Raw genomic sequence first — 18,160 nt, 5'->3', positions numbered from 1 at the left:
TTCATCCGTCGGCAACGGCAAACGACGTCCTCACACTCCTGCCTGCCTGCCCTTGCCCCTTCCCCCTCCCCCTCATGCGAGATGCGGAGACAGGTGGAGCTTTTACTTGGTGGGGTTTGCCGCATCGTTGGATTGGGTTTTTTCTTGGAGTGCCTTTTTCCCCATGGTTTTGTTTCCGCTTCAAGCGCTCCTCTTTTGTCTGCTACTGGACTTCGTCTTGCCATAAGCTTTGCTGTCTAGCTTTCGTTTCTGCCGTCGCATCTCTGCGCTTGACTCTTGCAATCCTCGTTCTCGTTCGTCTGGGCCGTCATGCGCGCACTATGTAGGGGAACCAATCGCCTCCGTGGCTGGCAAAGAACTGGCATTGGCTTTGGCGGTGCGTGGAGCCGTTGGGGAAGAAGAGCAGACAGCGAACATGTGGTATCAGCAGCAAGAGGACACAGACGCATGGCCACCAGCCCAACGACCAAGTTCGGCGGCCGAGATGTACCAGTCTTCGATCATTATTACGAGTACGTGTTCCCGTCTCCTGCAGCGGCGTTGCGTCCAACTCTTCGCGGGCCAGGTAGTCTTGCCTCGCTCTCCTTGCTCTATCCACCACAACCTCCTGAGAAACATACAACACCCCTCACTCTTTCACCAACAACCCAACTAACCCAAGGCCCCGCATCAGCGCTCTCGTTCTAGGTGCCGGCGGCGCTGGTCTCCGCGCAGCCCTGGGCCTCAGCGACCCCTCCACCACCCAACAACAGCCCCTCCGCACCGCGGTGCTGACCAAGCTCTTCCCAACGCGCTCGCACACGGTGGCGGCGCAAGGCGGCATCAACGCGGCGCTGGGCAACATGCACCCCGACGACTGGCGCTGGCACTTCTACGACACGGTCAAGGGCGCCGACTGGCTGGGCGACCAGGACGCCATCCACTACATGACGCGCGAGGCGGTGCCGGCCGTGGTCGAGCTGGAGCGCTGGGGCATGCCGTTTTCGCGGACGAGCGACGACGACGGCGGAAATGGAGGAGGGGGGAGAATATACCAGCGCGCCATTGGCGGCCAGAGCCGTGATTATGGCCGTGGTGGCCAGGCGTTTCGTACCGCGTGCGTCGGTGATCGCACCGGGCATGCCATGGTGCACACGCTGTATGGGCAGTGCCTGAAGCACGGCGTGCGCTTCCTGATTGAGTGGTTTGCGCTGGACTTGATGGTGCTAGACGGGCGCGTCGTCGGCGTCACGGCGCTCAATCTAGAGGATGGCACGCTTCATCGTGTCTTTGCGCGCAATACGGTCGTGGCCACGGGAGGTATGTCCATCTGTTTGTTGGTTGTAGGTCAAAAGGGTCGTTTGCTGATTTTATTGTCACAGGGTACGGCCGAGCGTACTTTTCGGCCACGTCCGCGCATACAAGCACGGGCGACGGCAACGCCATGGTCGCGCGCGCCGGCTTCCCTTTGCAAGACATGGAATTCGTCCAGTTCCATCCCAGCGGCATATACGGCGCAGGCGTGCTCATCACCGAGGGTGCGCGCGGCGAAGGCGGCTACCTCCTCAACAACGAAGGAGAAAGATTCATGGAGCGCTACGCGCCCACCGCCAAAGACCTTGCATCGCGAGACGTCGTCGCGCGGTCCATGAACATCGAAATCCGCTCAGGCCGTGGCTGCGGCGCCGTCAAGGACCACATATATCTGCAACTGTCGCACCTCCCGCGCGAGACGATTCTCGAGCGCTTGCCCGGCATCGCAGAGACGGCGTCCATCTTTGCCGGCATCGACATCACGCGACAGCCCATTCCGGTCCTGCCTACTGTGCACTACTGCATGGGCGGCATCCCGACCAACTTCAAGGGCCAGGTTCTCGATGTTGGGCTGGATGGTGAGGAGAAGACGGTGCCAGGGCTGTACGCCGCGGGCGAAGCGGCCTGCGTGAGTGTCCACGGCGCCAACAGACTGGGCGCGAACTCGCTGCTCGACATTGTCGTGTTTGGACGGGCGTGTGCGCTCGACATTGTGTCTCGAGATGAAAGAGGGCCGCTCGACCACCCAGACGACATAGGCATGGACTCCATCGCCGACGTTTTCAAGATCCTATCTTCCGACGGCGACAAGCTGGCAGCCTCGATCCGCCACGACATGCAGACGGCGATGCAGGCCGACGCGTCCGTCTTTCGAGACGGGAAATCGTTGTCGGCTGGCCATGAGCGTATCCGCGCCGTGGAAAAGCTGTTCCGAGACCGCCTTTTGCTTTGCGACAGGAGCCTCATCTGGAACTCTGATCTCGTCGAGGCGCTCGAGACGCGCAACTTGCTCGCCAACGCCGTCATGACGGTTGCGAGCGGCGCGGCGCGGAAAGAGAGTCGCGGCAGCCATGCGCGGGAAGATTTTCCTCTTCGGGACGACCAGGCGTGGTTGGCCCACAGCGTGGGTTGGCAGAAGAGCCTGGGTGAGCCGGTGAAATTGGGTTCCCGACGCGTTACTTTTGATACTCTGAATCAGGAGGAGTGCGAGGTAAGTGGTGCTCCCTTTGAGGCAAGTCTCTCTGACCAATGCCAGACGGTGCCGCCTAAAACGAGGTCGTATTGATAGAGGACTTCGGATGGTCCCAGAGCATCTGTCTGTATGTGGCAGGTTGATCGACATTTCGTCAGCTCCAGAAGCCTGACGCAATGCAAAGACGTACCTGTTGCATGTGACGTAGACTCTGAATGTCCGTCTCGGACGTGGATGTTATGGAAAGTGCCACATCTCGCATTCCTGCTTCCTCTCGCCGGATGCTCTAAATCCTGAGACTGGGTAAGCGGAAAAACGGTGGATTTAGATCCCGTCTGAGACTCTGTAGGTTGCTAGGAATAGGAACAATGTACTCGAGACCTATAATTTGGTAACCGTGGTGGACCAGTAGCGGAAAGGCTTTGTTTGGTGCAAGCGGAGAGGAATTCAACGTTGGTTCTGGAATCTCCCGCTTTTTTCCCGATCCGTGAGGCGGGAAAGGTACTGGTCGAGCAATGTCGCCTTTCGCGGCTGTGACGCAGAGAGAGTGATTGTGGAATAGGTCACGGGTGTGGATTTGATCATGATTGACAGAGTGAAGGAGCCCAAGAATGATTCCCTAAGTTCCCCCATTTTCCGTTCCAACTCCACACAGTGGGTAGGACTTGAGGCATGAAGCGTTTGGTGGTCTTTCGGCTTAGAGAAATTCAGCAACTGCTCGCAGCCTGCATTCGACCTCCGCTGTTCCTCAATGTCCACGCAAAATTGTTTTTCTTGAGAAAGAGAGCAATTGAGACGGGAACGAACACCCCGATAGGCAGCAATGTTCTCTCAGATGTGCAAATCAATCTCACTGCTTCTCCACCTCCGCAACGGCCTTGGTCAGCACTGGTGCCAAATCCGGCTTCTCACCCGCAACCTTTGAGAGGCGCCTCGCCCACTCCTGCCACCGTTCTTGACAAAATCCTCTCCACTCCTTGTCCTTGAGGCTCTGTCCGGGCTTGGCCATCTTCCCATCAAACGCCTTCTCTTCCCTGCTCAGACTTCGGATCGACTCGGCCGCGTACTCGAGCCAGACGGCCGCAGCGTGCAGGGCGGTGGGGTCGGTCTCGACAGCGATTTTTGAGGTTTCAGGGTCTTCGAGCGCTTCGCGCAGGGTCCAGATGGCGTAGAGGGAAAAGTCGCACACGTTGGCAGCTGTGAGACGCGCGGCGAAGGCGTTGATATTTACCCACGATGCCTCGGTCTTGGTGCCTGTGCGTCATGGTTAGAGCGTGCTGCATGAAGGCACTGAGAATGGCGACTTACTCCGGTTCCATTTCTCCCGCATAGCAGGTCCGAAAAGAGGCAAATCTGTCCAGCTTTGTTGCTGGCCCCAGACTGTGCAGCACTTTCCATCATCCTTTGTGTTTTTGAGGTTCTTGATCACGTCAAGAAGGTACGCTTGCTGATCAGGCGCAGTCTGCTCTGCTGCGTCAAGAACTAGCTTCCAAAGCTTGTGCAGCGCCGCTTCGACAGCCTCTGTATCATCTTGAGAAGCGGCGATTTGGACAGGCAGGGCGAGAGCTGTTGCAAACGTCTCGTGGAGAGAATTGCTGCTAAGAAAGCGCGAGTAGACAGGATCTTTACTTGCCATGTTGACGGGATGGAGTAGACGCGATTGAGACGTGAGTTGAAGGCGATTGGAGCGAGAATTGAAGGGGAGGTTAGCAAACAGACGCCTAGGCAGTCGCAGAGGCACAATCCGGATGGTTACCGCCAGCCGGAGCCCACTCATGGAACGACGTCATGGGGACATGGAGGTTCAAGTCAGGTCGACGGCAAGCACCAGAGCTGGACGACGACAGTGGCGACATCCGACGGCTTCGACAGACGCTGAGGCCATGATCTAGTCGTGGACCCAATCACCGAAGCAAAGATAGGCTCGTGATTGAGAGGTGCAACCGTCGACGCGAGGAACAACGGAGCGAAGGAAACGCGCCTGCCGTTTCGGGCAAGGCTTGGCCGCTCCCTCCGCCGACGATCTTCTTCTTCTTCTTCTTCTTCTTTTTTTTTTTTTTTTTTTTTTTTTTGCGACACCATCCTCCAACTTCATCGGACATGCCGACGGTGCTTGTTGTGTCTCTGAGTGGCTGGTCCACGGCCAATTCATCTAGATGTCGGTCTCACATGGCCCATTTCTCATGCCGCCGCACTCCTCACCCCCTGGCCACCCCCTCTCGTCGCCTCAGCCACGCAGCGGGTGCCCTGAAGATCAGGTCTGCAACATGCACCTACCTATACGAGGAGTAGCAGGCTTTCGTATCTCCGGATCCATTGGAGATTGAGAAGGCCCCGTACTATCCCCAACATTACATCTTCCGTCTTGGACGACTTGTCCCACGGCCAGTTACTCCACCCCCCTCCGTCTAGCCGAGCACCATTTACTGATCTGCTGCGTGTGCACCGACGCTACCAGCGATTGTGCAGCGCTTGGCTGCCCTGCTTGTACGCCGCTTCCTATCTCGTGGGCGCGCCATTGGCCGCAGTGCCTTGACCGTGAAGATAGCACATGGCCCGATTCAGCAGCGCTCCTGGCAAACATGCTTGGTATGGTCCAAACCGTGTCACGACCTCTCTCGTCTCTCGTCTGTAGGCAGGGTGAATACGTCCTATATATTCACATTACTTCTCTCGTCCTTTGGAATGAATTGACACAAGCGTACCATCCACTCGTTTCCTGTGTGACTACCACATACCCACCAACCTCCGCACACACTGCCCGCCATGTCCATCCTCAAGACCCTCCTCCCCCTGGCCGCTGCCGTGCTGGCCTTCCCCCTGTCCGCCCTCGCCAACCCCGTGCCCGCTGAGCACCAGCTGGTCTCGCGCCAGTCGTCGACCACCTGCGGCTCGACGTCCTACAGCGCCAGCCAGCAGAGCGACGCCGTCAGCGCCGGCTGCTCCTACTTCGAGGCCGGCAACACCGTCGGCTCAAACGACTACCCCCACACCTACAACAACTACGAGGGCTTCGACTTTGTCGTCAGCGGCCCCTACCAGGAGTGGCCGCTCTTGACCTCGGGCACTTACAGCGGCGGTACGCACTTTCTTCCTTTCTTTTGTTGAAGTGTGACGCGCGATTCTGATTGTGACTGTCATAGGTTCTCCTGGTGCTGACCGTGTCGTTTTCAACTCCAACTGCGAGTGGGCTGGTACCATCACCCACACTGGCGCCAGCGGCAACAACTTTGTTGGCTGCTCTGGCACCAGCTAAGTGATTATTAAAGACATGGAGGCGTGAGGCAGTGGTGATCAGTCAGTGTTGCGAGAAACGCAAACAAATCAATCCAATCTGAGCATTTCGATGCTTGCCTATACCAACTCAATCTCTGTCTTTTCTACTCGCGCGCCGAGAATCCAAGCTTTGTGCTTACCCGAGATTGACTTCCTAATAGTCTTCTGAATACATTACAAGAGAAGAGGAGACAAAGTCAGCCATGTTGGGCCTTCGTTTCCCAAGACCCTGGCGTTTGTGGCCACATCGGCTGGATGCATCAGGAATGGCGACCAAGAGTCTTGCCGCCTGGCTTGGGCTCGTCGACATAAGACGTCTTTCTTCACTGGACAGTTGCGTAGAAAGAAAGAAAATCGAGAAGAAGAGTGTTTTGTTGGACGCAGATGATGACTGATATCAAAGAAAATATGGATATGGGATGAACGAGCAGGGGGAAGACTTTGGAGAGACAGGCTCGCAGAGGCACTTTATTTTCTTGCGGTCGAAATGACCCCAACCAATCGAAAGCAGTCGATGGACAAATGTATTGATGATGGATGCAGCCGAGTGATGTTGAAAAATGGTGGTGGTGGGACAGGACGAACGGGCTTGCCGCATTGGTAAGCTGGGGCCTCTTACTTTGCGTGGGATCTGATTGGCTGGTCGGCAAAACGTAATGACGATGGTGCGCAACGCCGCGGCTTATGACTACGGATTGCCATTCTAATCCTAAACGCTCCCGTCTTCACCTCACCGACCCTGAGCAACATCCATCGCCAACTGTCCCCGCATTGCTACCATCACTCCTCAAAATGTCGGTCACGCCTGCTGTGACCGCCGCCCTCGCCGCTGCACCTTCTATCTTCCGTTTCGCCACCTCATCATCGCTGGCTGCTGCTCGTCGATGCCCTCAATGCTTCCACTCGTGGTCTGCTGTTCGCCAGGCTCGCTACCTCCAGACTGCGACCGCATACCAGCCTCACCAGCTCCAGCTGCCGCCCGCGCCGCCGCGGTCCAAGGACATTGGGGACAGCACCCTCGTCGGCAACCAACCCGAAAGCGCCGAGAAGCGCCCTTCGCGAATGGCTGAACAGCGCTTTCAACCACCCGAACCCGTCCAAAACACCCGCAACACCCTTTCCACCTCTGAGACCGAGGCGCAACAGGCACAGACCACGGCTGCACCGAAGCCAGCCCCTTCGTCCAGGGAGAGGCAGAGTCGCTTCAAGTTTAAGCCGAAGAAGGCCGCCATGACGTTATCTCCTCGAGCCGTCTCCGCACTGCGCGAGCTGCTGGATGGCCCTGAGCCAAAGTTGATCAAAGTGGGGACTAAGTCCAAGGGCTGCTCCGGTCTCGCATACCACCTGCAGTACGTCGACAAGCCCGGCAAGTTTGACGACGTGGTCGAGCAAGACGGCGTCAAGGTCTTGATAGACTCCAAGGCCCTCATCCACATCCTCGGAAGCGAAATGGACTGGGTGGAGGACAAGCTTAGCCGGAGATTCGTCTTCAAAAACCCCAACATCAGTGAGTTTTTCCTACTGGCACTCTGACATTGTTTCTAACCAAATATTGCAGCGGAGCAATGTGGATGTGGAGAATCTTTTAGCGTCAACTAATCACGATCACCCAAGGACCCGTGGGTCCTCCTGCTTATGGCGTTGCATGGAAAGGCGTTGGGGGTAGCAGATACACTGCTTGGACGGTCTCGTGCATTTTTGGATACCACACTATCGCTTCTAGAATTTCCCTGGTTCGAAATCCACCACCCGGGCAGTCTGAATCAAGGGCCCCGCAAACTTGATAAAGTCCAAATGAGCCGGATCCTTTTCGATGTAATACCGACGGTCCTCGTCGCTCTCAATCTCGGACACGAAAATGTGGGTGACGCCGCCCTGGACACAGCTGTCAGGGAGGTGGAAGTGTCGAAGGATGATAAAGAAAGATACCTGGAGTCCCTCTGCGCTGCTCTCGCGACCACCGACAAACGACTTGATGTACGGTTTCTTTGTGGTCGGGTGGATGCACTTGTCCTTCAAGGCCAGAATTCGGCGGCAGACCTGGACAGCATTCAGAAGACAGTACATAGATGTATAGTACAGTAGAGTTGAATACACACATCGTCGACTTGCTCCTTGGGTACTTCTGGTTTGAAGCTGAATTGGATGATATGAATGATGGCCATGGTGATCGTGTTGTTAATGTTTATGCTCCCATAAGTAGCGGCGAGTCGAGGTAGTTAAGTACCTTAGTCTCTGGCGGACAAGTTCCGAGAGAGGGTCCACCCCGCCCTAGATACCTATTCATGACGTGTGTATGGAGATAGCCGGGTGACGCCGTGTATTCGTGTTACAGGCTTCCCGACTGGAGGTAGCTGCGTACACATTTTTGGCTGCGTCTTCAAAGTTTTATCGATCAGCTATCTGCGAGGAGACATTTCTACGAAGAGATGACCGAAATGATTGAAGAAGTTCAAGCTTTCACAATGTGTGGTTGAAGACCTGCAGGCCGAACTAGGACCCTGGCGGCCGACCGTCATAGCTTTCGGCATCCATGCATCATGACAACCGCCCACGCTCAATCGTCGACTACGACTCCCAACACCTTTGCAATGGCGGATGCCCTCCCGCCTGATCTCATCCTTATAGTTCGGTTCACAGCGTCAATACCAGACTTACCTTTACCGATCCACAACCCCAAGACTACGACCGCTCTCTCACTCAAGCAACTTATCCGCCAACATCTTCCCGCAACTCATGCCACAAGTCGACTGCGTCTGATTCACGCTGGCAAAGTCCTAGCTGACACTGCGCCGCTCTCATCGTCCCTCAATCTTGCTCCACCTCCTCCACCACGCGCCAAACCGCCTGATACCTCCACCAAAGACACCGGCAAAGGCAAAGGCAAAGGCAAAGAACGAGCCCACGATGCCACCATACCAGAACCACGAAAGTTGTACATCCACTGCTCAATCGGCGATACCCTCACATCGGCGCAGCTCACGGCCGAAAAGAATGATGCGGTGACCGCAGAAGCAGCCCTGACGGCCGCATTTGCATCCGGCGCACCGCGCCCCCGAGTCGGCAGCCTGACGGGAGCGGGGAGCAGCAGCGCTGCCGGAGGAGCTACACAAACTACAGCAGGAGATGCTACGAGCTCGACGACTGCCGCACCACAAGGCTTCGACCGCCTGCTCACCGCGGGCTTCACGGCTGCCGAGGTCGCCGCTCTGCGCAGCCAGTTTCGCGCCAACTTGTCGTTCACACATACGCCGGACACGATGCCCTCTGCGGCGGAGATGCGAGTGCTGGAGGATCGTTGGCTCGATAATGACAATGCAAATCGACCCGTGGGTGTAGGGGATGGAGCTGGAGGTGATGCCGGTGGAGATGCCGGTGGTGGTGGATGGGGTAGTGCGACGTGGTCAGACAACAGTGGATTGGATGATATGCTTTATGGAAACGTGGTGGGCTTCTTTTGGCCGCTTGGAGCACTGGGATGGGGATTCAGAGAGGAGGGAGTCTGGAGCAGGAGGCGGCAGATTGCCGTCTTGACGGGCTTTTTGCTCAACATCATCTTTGGCTTTCTGCGCTTAACGAGCTGAAGTCTTGGGCATTCCGTTTGATACCCGCTGCGCAGCAGCTTTTTCTATTGCAAAAGAGCATCCAACTTCTTGAGTATTATGCCTGTGGCCCACTCCAAGACCTTGCCCATGTCGCCCTCTGCATCCGTGGGCATACCGTTCACGTCTATCTTTTGGCACACTTCCTGATCCAACTCACCATCCACATCCCCGCCCTGGAAGAGGAAGTTATGGTCCTTGACATAGTTGGGCCACACGACATCGTCGACGTAGCCTGGAGGATCTTCCCAGAATCCCTCCAGCGTGATGTAGCCGCTCCTCGCCTCTCTGCGTTTCTTGGCCGTTGCATAAGAAGCGCGCAAAAACAGCCTCAAGTCAAATTGATCGCGGATTCCCATTTCTGCCATTTCTGAGGAGAAGAGCAAGAAGCCGTCGATGATGGCAATCTTCTTCGCGCCCCACTTGTCTTTCACAGACTCAAAGTATTGCCGCACTCTCTCCCGGCACTTGTCGAACACGGCGCTCGAGATGCCACACTCTCCCACAGCATTCTGGTCCTCCTTGCTGATAAAGTCTGGCGGCGGTGTCCCGTGAGCTTTGATATGTTCGAGGGCGTTTCGCAGCGGGGGGATGTCAATGGCGTCCAGGCAGTCCCAGTCTTGCACTCCGGCGCTGGTGACGGGAATCTGCGAGTCGTGCTTATAAAAGTCGTCCAGGTGCAAAATGTACGCCGACGGCAGGATTTCACGGAGCAGCCGTGCAAGCGTGGTCTTGCCGCTCGAGGAGGGCCCGGAGAGCGCAAGGAGGAAGGCTGGCTGTTCGGCGGAGGCCATTGACGACAGAATTGGGGAGCAGAGCGTGGTGGTGTTGAGTTGCTGCGGCCGGGGACCCCACGCGGCGATGACGACTGTTGTCGGCGCTGTGGACCCTTATTAGCCGATCGATGCCTTGTCGCGGCAATCATTCAACACCACCGTCTCTTTACACCAGACGTCCTGCCCCATAGGCCCCCGCCATGGAGCCCTCGCCCTTGACCCAGCAGTCTCGCCCGGAAACCTTTACGCCAAAGATTGTCCAGCTCTACGAAGTCTTGTTCACCGAGCAAGATGACGAGCCCGAGTTCTCGGAGGGCTTCTGGCAGGAGTTCTTCCTCCTCAAGCCTGATCCACCCCGGTTGCGACGCGTTTTGGGTCACCTGAGCGCCGACGCCATGCTCCATTTCCAGGTACCTTCTCTGGACTTGCGCGCTTGTCAACATTCTCACATTCTCTCCAGGTCCCTGCCCAACAGCTCTTTTCCCGCGCCATCGCCCGCATAAAGAACGCCCAAAGCCCCTCGGACGAAATCGCCCTCGATGTAAGCTGCGCATTCACTCTCTACAAACCGACTGCCGACTCACATATCAGACTTTGACAGTCTTTCTAGGCTCCGTGTTGAGCAAAAAGTACACGAATCCTAGCTCCGACATTCTCTCCGTGCTCGCGGGGTTGGACAATGCGGACGTGGTGCTGCCAGAGTTGGTGGGCGCGCTGGACACAATTATCCGCAGCGGTCGCAGTAGTACGTACGAAGTGCCCGTCCTGTTGCTCTAGCTAATGCAAGTGCAGTGGAGATCCGCCGCAAGGCCATCAGGGTCGGACTGTCCATCACGTCGGGAGCGTACTCGACTGGGCTGATTTCATACTTCACGCACCGCGATCTTTTCCCATCCCTCATGAAGGTTTGTACGGATTTCATGTCATGGAAGCTTGCTAACGGGGCGCAGTTTGTCCAAGATTCGGAATCATCCACCGAAATACTTGATCCCTTTATCCTCCTCGGGCTGCTGGTCAACTACAACAAGTTCGAGTTCCAGAATCCATACAGACTCCGCCTTGACGACTTTGTCAATGACATGGCAATCAAGAAGACGGTCCATTGTGTAGGCAACACGTGTCGGGACGCTAGGGACAAGTACGTTGCCGTCCAAGATGATCTTCCAGAGGGCTGGTCACTTGGTAGCGCTATTGGTTACCTGACAGGATCCAACAAAAAGTCGTCGGTCCCTGAAGACGAAGCCCAGAAGTTGCTCGCAGCATTGTAAGTTGATTAGGTGACCAAGTAAATGCCCTCGTACTGATGCAAGCAGACCTGGAGCAGAGGCCGCCATTCTCCTGTCAACTTACGACTTCGCCAACGCCAACAAACTCTTTTGCTTTAATCTCGTCACGCAGCCCGCGGCGAGCAAGACTGACGTTTCACCCATTAGCGCATTTCTCTCTTTCACTTCGTACATTTTTCAGCATGCTCATCGGTCTCCAAGGACGGCGCTATATACCCATGTGAACCTTTTCATACTCCATATCATCATCGAAGACCCTCAACTCGCCAAGCGCATCTGCAGCGACGAGAGCAAGACACCGGTGCGACTCTGCAGGCAGAGACAACCGTTTTTGCCGCTGCCCAAGGGAGATCGGACCATTGCTGCTACAATTCTGGACATCATGGTTGACGGAATGAATCATAACCTGAGGCGTCGTCTTGACACGGAGTTCTACATGTGAGTCTCCTTGGACTCCTGTTTTGTTCGCAGCTAATCTTGCAGCTTATGCGTGGGTGTAATATTGCGGCTCATTTCATTCCTGGGACGATCTCGGGTTCGATTTGGTAAATCTTTGTTAATGCCTCCTTGACACATGCTCACATGTAAATAGTGTACCACTGGTCGGAACTCTGGCGCTCGCTGCTGTCCTTTACCCGCTTTCTCACGACATATGCCAAGGACATCAAGACTCTGCACCAGTACTCCCGTCTGATTGATGACACAGTCAACTTGATTGCCTTGTCCTTGTCGACGGGAGAGACTTTCCTTCCCGACGCGGCAGCATATGACGATCTGTTTTACAAACTCGTCGAGACTGGTGACATTCTCACAAAGTTCCGTGACGCGTACGATCTGTCAAAGCACCAGTCGTCAAGCTCGATCGAGACCCTCATCAGCGTGTCGAGTCATTACTACGAGTTGTTGCAGGGCGACGAGAAGGGCAAGGTCAAGAGCAAAAACTTGAGCCCGAGAGAGGTCAGCAAAGTCATCAAGCAGGGCTACGAGACGCTCTCGATCCAAGCCAAGGAGGGCTTGGACCACTGGGAGCGGTTCAGAGAGGCAGACCACAAGGGCGTCCTCAAGAGAGTGGCCAGGCGTGCCGTGGAAGACGCGAGGGTGCTAGTCGCTGATCAGTGAGTTGTTCATGCTGTATATGTCTCTAATTCTGTGGACTGTGTAAATACATAGGGTTGAAAATTTTCCCTCGAGACTGGTTCTTTGACGATTCCCATCAATCTTTGGTCATGTTGCGCTTTTGAAGGGGTTGGGTCTGAGTTTTGGTACCATGGTTGAATGTCTTCAGTCTTTTCCTTGTCAATACCCAACATTCGCGCAGGCTCTTTGCAACTTGAGAATTGCAGACTTTTCGCCTCAAGATTCACTAACCTTGGCTCTACAGCCCAACTCTGACATTACAGATGCGACTTCGAGGAGTGTTGGGGCTTGAACTTTGGTCTGGACATCAAGTTGCTACTCCATGGTGATCTTGGGTGACTCAAAGATTGAGAAATCTGATGGGGAGCTAGCTGTCCCTTTTCCTACAAAAGCCCGCCCTGCCTGCAGGAATTCTTTCTTCGGCCGTTGTATTCCCTCCCCTGAATCCAGTTTCGACGGACACGCTCCGCCTTGGAAATTGCCAATTCCGCATAACTACACAGCCGCGAAGTCTGCTGAGACTACAGTCCTACAGTGAGACTCTCCTCCTGATCTATTCTGCGCTTCTTCTCCCTCTCACTTACCCCTGTTAGTTGACCATGCAGTCTCCTCCGATCCACCAACGATGGGACAAAACCTCCGACATCAGAATCGGCAAATCCTTCAACACCAAACAACTCCTGCGCAGAAAACTCGATCAAATCAACCATAGCCCATACATCAGCCCGGCCGCGCCCTCAGTACTACCCCTTCGCATCGACGAGGATGAGCAAAGGCGACTCTTCAACCCATACCCCTGCGGCGTCTGCAGTCGCGACTGCAGCGCTTACAGCGTGGAGTGCGCGGAATCCTCGAGCACCATGCCGGCCGTGCCGCCCAGAGACACATTCTCCCTGTCGGACGCCTGCCCAGAGCTTGGAGGCGCCCATGGCTACGTCGAACTGTTGAAGCACACGAAGATTTCGCTCCAATTCTGGCCGTTCTTCGCGCGCGCGCTGGGCAAGGCGGGCATCAATCCGTTCCTTCTGACTACTCGCGATCGCCTCGTCGCGTATGTGCTGTGGGAGGCGATGATGTCGCCGGACTTGCCCGGGTTAGGCTTTGCCCCTGGTGTCAGCAGGGCGGGTGGCACGCTTTTGTTTTTGGATATGACGGATCCGATGAGGGCACCCATCGAGGTGCATTTCTTTGATTTCGTGAGAAAGCTCCTGGAAAAGTTTGCGGAGGCCGAGCGTTGGCATCACAGGCAGATGGCCTTACGGGCCGCTGTGCAGCGGTGGGAGCAGTGGGAGCGGGAGAACAGGTCGATGGGCCAGGAATCGAACGCGCAAGAAGAGGAAGAGGAAGGGAAGGGAAGCAAGAAACAAGAAGACGATGCCATTTCTTTCTCGTGGATCACCACGGAGTGTTCTTCGGGAGCCACGGACAATTCCTCGGAATCATCAGAGGAAGAAATCGACTACGGTGACTACCTCCCACCCCGCGATCCTATCGTTCTTCGCGCCAAGTGGTGTGCGCTTTCCGGCCTCTGGGACATGGGAAACCCGTATCGCAATCCGAAGTACCGGGTCTTCCTCAACAACGAGTGGCACGTCGCCGTGCCACATCTGGCCAAATTGGAGGAGGAATATGCAATGCGGCGCGCATGGGTCGCGGAGATGAAGAGGCAGCACGATATGGCGTTGGCGGCGGTGAAGCTAGACAAGGAGAAAGGCAAGGGCCGCCTCATCGAAGTCGAATCTGAGGACGAGCAGTATGACGGCGAAGAAGAGTCTGATTCTTCGGGCAGTATTATTGGTTCTCGCAGCTCGGGCTGGGACAGCATCAAGAGCTGGTCCAACGCTATCCGGAATCTCTTCAGCAATGAGGAGGAGTCGTCGCTGGAAGATGCTGACGCGGCGCTCAAGAAGAGGGACGGGGTTGTCAGGAGGTTTTGGAACTCGCTGGATAACTTGTGCGGTGCGAAAGATGAGATGGACGAGAAGGATGAGTGATCGCAGATTGATTTTACCCAGTCCTTCTTGACGAATTTCTTCGTTTTTTCCTTTCCACATATGCTGGAATTCGGGATTTCGTTCCATTTTTGAATTTTTTTCTATGTTCTGAACCCTTCATTGAATTGAATTGCTGTTCGAGTGGAAGCCTTACAATGAAGCGACTACCTAGTACATTATCGAGATTCTGCATCTGTGTTTCAAAAGGGACAGGTGGAAATTTTCATGTCCATCAAAATAGCTTCTGATCCCCCATGTGAAAGTAGAATCACCTGCCAGGAATTGGGACGAGCGCGGTGGGACAAAAGCATTCAAAATGCGTGGCCGATTCTGCTGCGGTTTCCAGTGTCTTTACAAACCTTATTCCGCCTGAAACCCTGGGATTCCAGTCTACGGAGTGTTTCGAAACGTCTGTGGTACGCTCTTGAGAGTCGCCTTCAGGACATGTGGTCTGGAAACATCAGGTTCAAATCAGATGCTGTGCTTGAGGTCAAGTCATGACATCTATTGTGTTTGGGATTTGCTCGGGCGCGTTGCGTCTTCTTTTGATGCTTGCTTTTTCAAAATCAGCACAGCATTGGCCAAGCCGGGACGATTGCGAAGTTCTTGGTGGAGGATGTTTTCCGGTTCTTGACCAGTATTCGAAGACTTGAGTGAGGAACGCGAGGACATCGTATCGCGATGATCAACCTACTCTGGCGCTCAGTCAAAGGAAAGTCACATCGTTCCCTGCAAAGTGATGCTGAGAACCCTTTTGCCTACTTGTTCTTCGAACAACTGGTTCTATGATCAGCAATTGACCGGTTTCACACCTCAGCAAAGGGGAGATGAACGGACGATAAGTCAGCCAGAGTAGAATGCCTCCGGGACTATAGGCGCTCGTGCAAGGCAGCGTCATCGTGAAGGCTTGAGAAGTAGGACCCAGGACGTGGCTGCCACTGCTACCACCGGCAAAGCAGAAACAGTGCCACTTCATCTTAATCGACCATGGAACCAAAAATGACCATCTCCGCCATCTTTAGACAGGGAGAGAGCCAAGGCTGCGAGGTATTTCCATCACAGCACTTTCATAAGCGTGGTGGCATCGACCTGAGGCTTTGAGTTGCACACTGACACCACCACCCGCCCTGACCGGTGCCATTTGTTCAACTACAACAGCACCGCCACTACACCCACAATACAGAGCCCGCACCACGCAAGCCCTCCCACCTGCACATCATTCCATGCTCTTGACCAAGTTTCAATGCCATGTAGTGCACGCGTTCCGTGACGTTTCAAGGCAGAGCGCCCCCACACGCCCTGCGCATCGGCAGCGAGGCGTCGCGTCGAGTCTGCACATCACCGCCATGCAGGTTGTCATCTGCGGCTCGCAAAGAAACCAGCGGGAGCAGGATATGTCGTGAGGCTGGCCGCCGCATTCGTTCGAAAGTGTCCGGGATCGCCACGCGTCGCCAGCGCTTGCGTCAATCGACGAATCACCACGAAAAGACCTGCCTCTACATAAGGACGCGGTCGCACGCGCACCAAGCGACTTCTCCAGCCGCAAAGCCAACTTTTGAAAACTGGGTAGATGAGATCGTCCGCAGATAGATGCGCTCCATGCGCTGCCGACGACGCAAACACCGGCCGGCAAACCGAGGGTGACATGAGAACGATGCTTTCGACGCCGAGTGCGGAGGGATTCAAATCTGACTGCCGGCAGCAACAGCAAAAGTATCAACCTATCCGCTTGCAAGTACCGTGTGCTGTGCAGAGAAGCAATACTTGATCAATAGAGCTGCAAGATGCTGGGGCGTGGCGCAGAATCGCTAGCGCATCGAAGGATTACAACACACCGCGCGATTCGGTACATATGGGCGAAAATGGTCCAAGTATCGGATGGTGCGGATAAGACGGACGCGTGCGTTTTTGTTATGGCAGGGTCTGGATATCTGGTGTGAAGCTTCAATGATTGGTCGGTGGAGCTGCCAGCGGCAGGTGGATCTGCATCCGCTTTTTGAGCCCCGAGGTACATCTGGGTGGACCTGGCTGAGCTGAATGTTCTATGCATGTCCAATCATGGCATGGGAAAGGGCAATGACTTTGCCGCCGTGGACCGAGAAGCAAAGGATGTGTTCCCATCTTCAACTTTGCAGCTCCAACTTCAGTTTTCTTTGCCAGGTGCAACGACCCTCCACTTGTACCACAAGCTGTACATCCAAGTTCCCCACAGACCAGCACAACGACACTTGTGCACCGTGACGATCAAGAGTCGACGTAGAAACGTAGTGGGCAAACCTGAGCAAGGGCCTGGACAGAGCATGAATCTGGCCCAGCGTCGGGATCGCCACTGGCACCCAATTCAGACCAGACCACCTGCGAGACGGCTTTTTGCACGCGCTTCGACCTGCAGCGGAGGAAAGTGAAGGACAGCCCAGACGTTGAAGTGCAACGGAGATGCAGCACAGCGTAGATCGGGAGAAGTGGGATGTATGTTGCTGAGTGGGTCTGTCCAACAACAAAGGCAAAGACAAGGAATGCCTCGAAAAGCAGCAGCCAGAGATGGAACGAGGCGAGCAAGCAGACTCCTGGATCAGACTGGAGGTCAAACATTCGACCTGACCAAAAAGACCAGGTTGGCCATGCGAAAGCTGGTTCCAGGAGTCGTGGCTGGTGTCACGGTACGTTCCCATGTGGCCAGGCGGTGCGGTGCGCGCAGCTGTCGCAAGCTGCACCAGCGATCAGGGCTGGAGGATGGCGCGCATCGGGAGTTTCCCGCGACGACTGCGACGGCGTGCCAAAGGTGAACAACATGGTCGCCGACTATTGAGGTGCGCTCAGTAGTTGCTGAGAAGCTTATGAGCTTATTTTTCGAACAACCTTGTTCCCGCCACGCCGGAAACTTTGTTCAGATCTCGAGCTCCCAAGAAACGGGACGGCGCCTCCCGTCGACTTTGAGTTGAGCTTGATTCGACTCGTCTTGTCACAAGAACATCTCACCACTCTGACAGCAAAAACACTTGATCTGCCTTCTGCTACTCTTCCTGCAGCTCTGCCGGTAGCTCGACATCCATGCGGAACTTTCGCTGCTGCCTCCGCCCGCATGCTGATTGGATTGCTGCATCTTGTTGGGCTGCAGTGCCACCATCCCAGCCCTTCGCCGTTGGACGAATGCTGTACAAGCAGCTCTCCACTCTTGGCGCCATCTTTCAATGCATCTAGGAGTAGCTCGCCATTTTTAGGATTCCTCTGGTTCTGTCCAATCAAGCGAGCACACTTCTGGTCGTTGTCGACGAAGAGGAAAAAAAGGTCCTTCTAACGCTCCGTTCCTGTTTTACGCATATTCGACCCTAACCATGCATACCGGCCCCTGGAGCCTACAGGATCCCTGATGGTCCAATGCACGAGGTGCGTCGACTGACACGATACCATGCAGCCGCGGCCGTTGACTAAATCTGTGGCTGAAAAGAAAACCAATATTGTTCCATACGCACGCTTATCAAACGCATGGCTGGACTGGTCAATTAGTTACATTAGAATGCCGCAAGAAGCGATACATCTTGAAGTAGCCGCTTTCGGGTCTCAACGACATGACGCGCCGCTGGACTACATGAGAACCCCGCCG

The 18,160-nt window shown here is 55.2% G+C and overlaps 9 protein-coding genes across 9 annotated transcripts; 6 read left to right on the top strand and 3 right to left on the bottom strand.

Annotated features, from left to right (window-relative positions):
• The first annotated feature begins 24 nt into the window (after positions 1-24).
• Positions 25-2,891, top strand: IWZ02DRAFT_219120 (putative succinate dehydrogenase flavoprotein subunit). The gene is made up of 5 exons (XM_066762788.1): positions 25-512; positions 674-1,299; positions 1,362-2,503; positions 2,549-2,788; positions 2,835-2,891. Exons 1-4 carry the CDS (start codon positions 310-312, stop codon positions 2,576-2,578), a joined length of 2,001 nt encoding a protein of 666 aa, XP_066623473.1. The 5' UTR covers positions 25-309; the 3' UTR covers positions 2,579-2,788; positions 2,835-2,891.
• A 444-nt stretch (positions 2,892-3,335) lies between these two features.
• Positions 3,336-4,121, bottom strand: IWZ02DRAFT_375007 (uncharacterized protein; the record flags this gene model as incomplete). Its single annotated transcript, XM_066764794.1, has 2 exons — positions 3,336-3,739; positions 3,794-4,121. The coding sequence occupies 2 exons, from the start codon at positions 4,119-4,121 to the stop codon at positions 3,336-3,338; spliced, it is 732 nt and encodes a 243-aa protein (XP_066623472.1).
• Positions 4,122-5,251: 1,130 nt separating this feature from the next.
• On the top strand, positions 5,252-5,913 carry IWZ02DRAFT_516698 (guanyl-specific ribonuclease F1; the record flags this gene model as incomplete). Its single annotated transcript, XM_066770683.1, has 2 exons — positions 5,252-5,564; positions 5,629-5,913. The coding sequence occupies 2 exons, from the start codon at positions 5,252-5,254 to the stop codon at positions 5,739-5,741; spliced, it is 426 nt and encodes a 141-aa protein (XP_066623471.1). The 3' UTR covers positions 5,742-5,913.
• A 640-nt stretch (positions 5,914-6,553) lies between these two features.
• Positions 6,554-7,360, top strand: IWZ02DRAFT_375955 (uncharacterized protein; the record flags this gene model as incomplete). The annotated part of the gene is made up of 2 exons (XM_066764858.1): positions 6,554-7,268; positions 7,320-7,360. The coding sequence occupies 2 exons, from the start codon at positions 6,554-6,556 to the stop codon at positions 7,358-7,360; spliced, it is 756 nt and encodes a 251-aa protein (XP_066623470.1).
• On the bottom strand, positions 7,320-8,239 carry IWZ02DRAFT_447688 (stress responsive A/B barrel domain-containing protein). Its single transcript, XM_066767299.1, has 3 exons — positions 7,861-8,239; positions 7,691-7,801; positions 7,320-7,636 (listed from the first exon to the last, which is right to left on the bottom strand). The coding sequence occupies exons 1-3, from the start codon at positions 7,924-7,926 to the stop codon at positions 7,481-7,483; spliced, it is 333 nt and encodes a 110-aa protein (XP_066623469.1). The 5' UTR covers positions 7,927-8,239; the 3' UTR covers positions 7,320-7,480.
• A 113-nt stretch (positions 8,240-8,352) lies between these two features.
• On the top strand, positions 8,353-9,345 carry IWZ02DRAFT_468775 (DUF2407 C-terminal domain-containing protein; the record flags this gene model as incomplete). Its single annotated transcript, XM_066768657.1, has 1 exon — positions 8,353-9,345. The coding sequence occupies one exon, from the start codon at positions 8,353-8,355 to the stop codon at positions 9,343-9,345; it is 993 nt and encodes a 330-aa protein (XP_066623468.1).
• A 22-nt stretch (positions 9,346-9,367) lies between these two features.
• On the bottom strand, positions 9,368-10,237 carry IWZ02DRAFT_219017 (P-loop containing nucleoside triphosphate hydrolase protein). The gene has a single exon (XM_066762785.1). It carries the CDS (start codon positions 10,155-10,157, stop codon positions 9,390-9,392), a length of 768 nt encoding a protein of 255 aa, XP_066623467.1. The 5' UTR covers positions 10,158-10,237; the 3' UTR covers positions 9,368-9,389.
• Positions 10,238-10,240: 3 nt separating this feature from the next.
• Positions 10,241-12,823, top strand: IWZ02DRAFT_218424 (uncharacterized protein). Its single transcript, XM_066762779.1, has 8 exons — positions 10,241-10,549; positions 10,600-10,680; positions 10,731-10,884; positions 10,932-11,044; positions 11,090-11,403; positions 11,453-11,863; positions 11,909-11,970; positions 12,018-12,823. Exons 1-8 carry the CDS (start codon positions 10,340-10,342, stop codon positions 12,542-12,544), a joined length of 1,872 nt encoding a protein of 623 aa, XP_066623466.1. The 5' UTR covers positions 10,241-10,339; the 3' UTR covers positions 12,545-12,823.
• Positions 12,824-12,948: 125 nt separating this feature from the next.
• On the top strand, positions 12,949-14,668 carry IWZ02DRAFT_218460 (uncharacterized protein). Its single transcript, XM_066762780.1, has one exon. The coding sequence runs from the start codon at positions 13,162-13,164 to the stop codon at positions 14,554-14,556; it is 1,395 nt and encodes a 464-aa protein (XP_066623465.1). The 5' UTR covers positions 12,949-13,161; the 3' UTR covers positions 14,557-14,668.
• Positions 14,669-18,160: the final 3,492 nt, after the last annotated feature.

This window comes from Phyllosticta citriasiana, assembly GCF_038021145.1.
Source record: "Phyllosticta citriasiana strain CBS 120426 chromosome Unknown IWZ02scaffold_5, whole genome shotgun sequence".
Taxonomy (NCBI): Eukaryota; Fungi; Ascomycota; class Dothideomycetes; order Botryosphaeriales; family Phyllostictaceae; genus Phyllosticta; species Phyllosticta citriasiana.
Note: the sequence above shows the minus strand (reverse complement) of the source record. Positions and strands in the feature narration are given on the sequence as shown.

Excerpts from the sequence above, each read along its gene's own strand:
- IWZ02DRAFT_447688 (XM_066767299.1), bottom strand. The coding sequence starts at position 7,926 with ATGGCCATCATTCATATCATCCAATTCAGCTTCAAACCAGAAGTACCC. Across the intron at positions 7,802-7,860 it reads CCAAGGAGCAAGTCGACGAT|GTCTGCCGCCGAATTCTGGC; the intron begins GTGTGTATTCAA and ends AATGCTGTCCAG. Across the intron at positions 7,637-7,690 it reads GCAGCGCAGAGGGACTCCAG|GGCGGCGTCACCCACATTTT; the intron begins GTATCTTTCTTT and ends AGCTGTGTCCAG.
- IWZ02DRAFT_219120 (XM_066762788.1), top strand. The coding sequence starts at position 310 with ATGCGCGCACTATGTAGGGGAACCAATCGCCTCCGTGGCTGGCAAAGA. Across the intron at positions 513-673 it reads GTCTTCGATCATTATTACGA|CGCTCTCGTTCTAGGTGCCG; the intron begins GTACGTGTTCCC and ends GCCCCGCATCAG. Across the intron at positions 2,504-2,548 it reads TGAATCAGGAGGAGTGCGAG|ACGGTGCCGCCTAAAACGAG; the intron begins GTAAGTGGTGCT and ends GACCAATGCCAG.
- IWZ02DRAFT_218424 (XM_066762779.1), top strand. The coding sequence starts at position 10,340 with ATGGAGCCCTCGCCCTTGACCCAGCAGTCTCGCCCGGAAACCTTTACG. Across the intron at positions 11,045-11,089 it reads TTTTCCCATCCCTCATGAAG|TTTGTCCAAGATTCGGAATC; the intron begins GTTTGTACGGAT and ends AACGGGGCGCAG. Across the intron at positions 11,864-11,908 it reads CTTGACACGGAGTTCTACAT|CTTATGCGTGGGTGTAATAT; the intron begins GTGAGTCTCCTT and ends CTAATCTTGCAG.
- IWZ02DRAFT_219017 (XM_066762785.1), bottom strand. The coding sequence starts at position 10,157 with ATGGCCTCCGCCGAACAGCCAGCCTTCCTCCTTGCGCTCTCCGGGCCC.
- IWZ02DRAFT_218460 (XM_066762780.1), top strand. The coding sequence starts at position 13,162 with ATGCAGTCTCCTCCGATCCACCAACGATGGGACAAAACCTCCGACATC.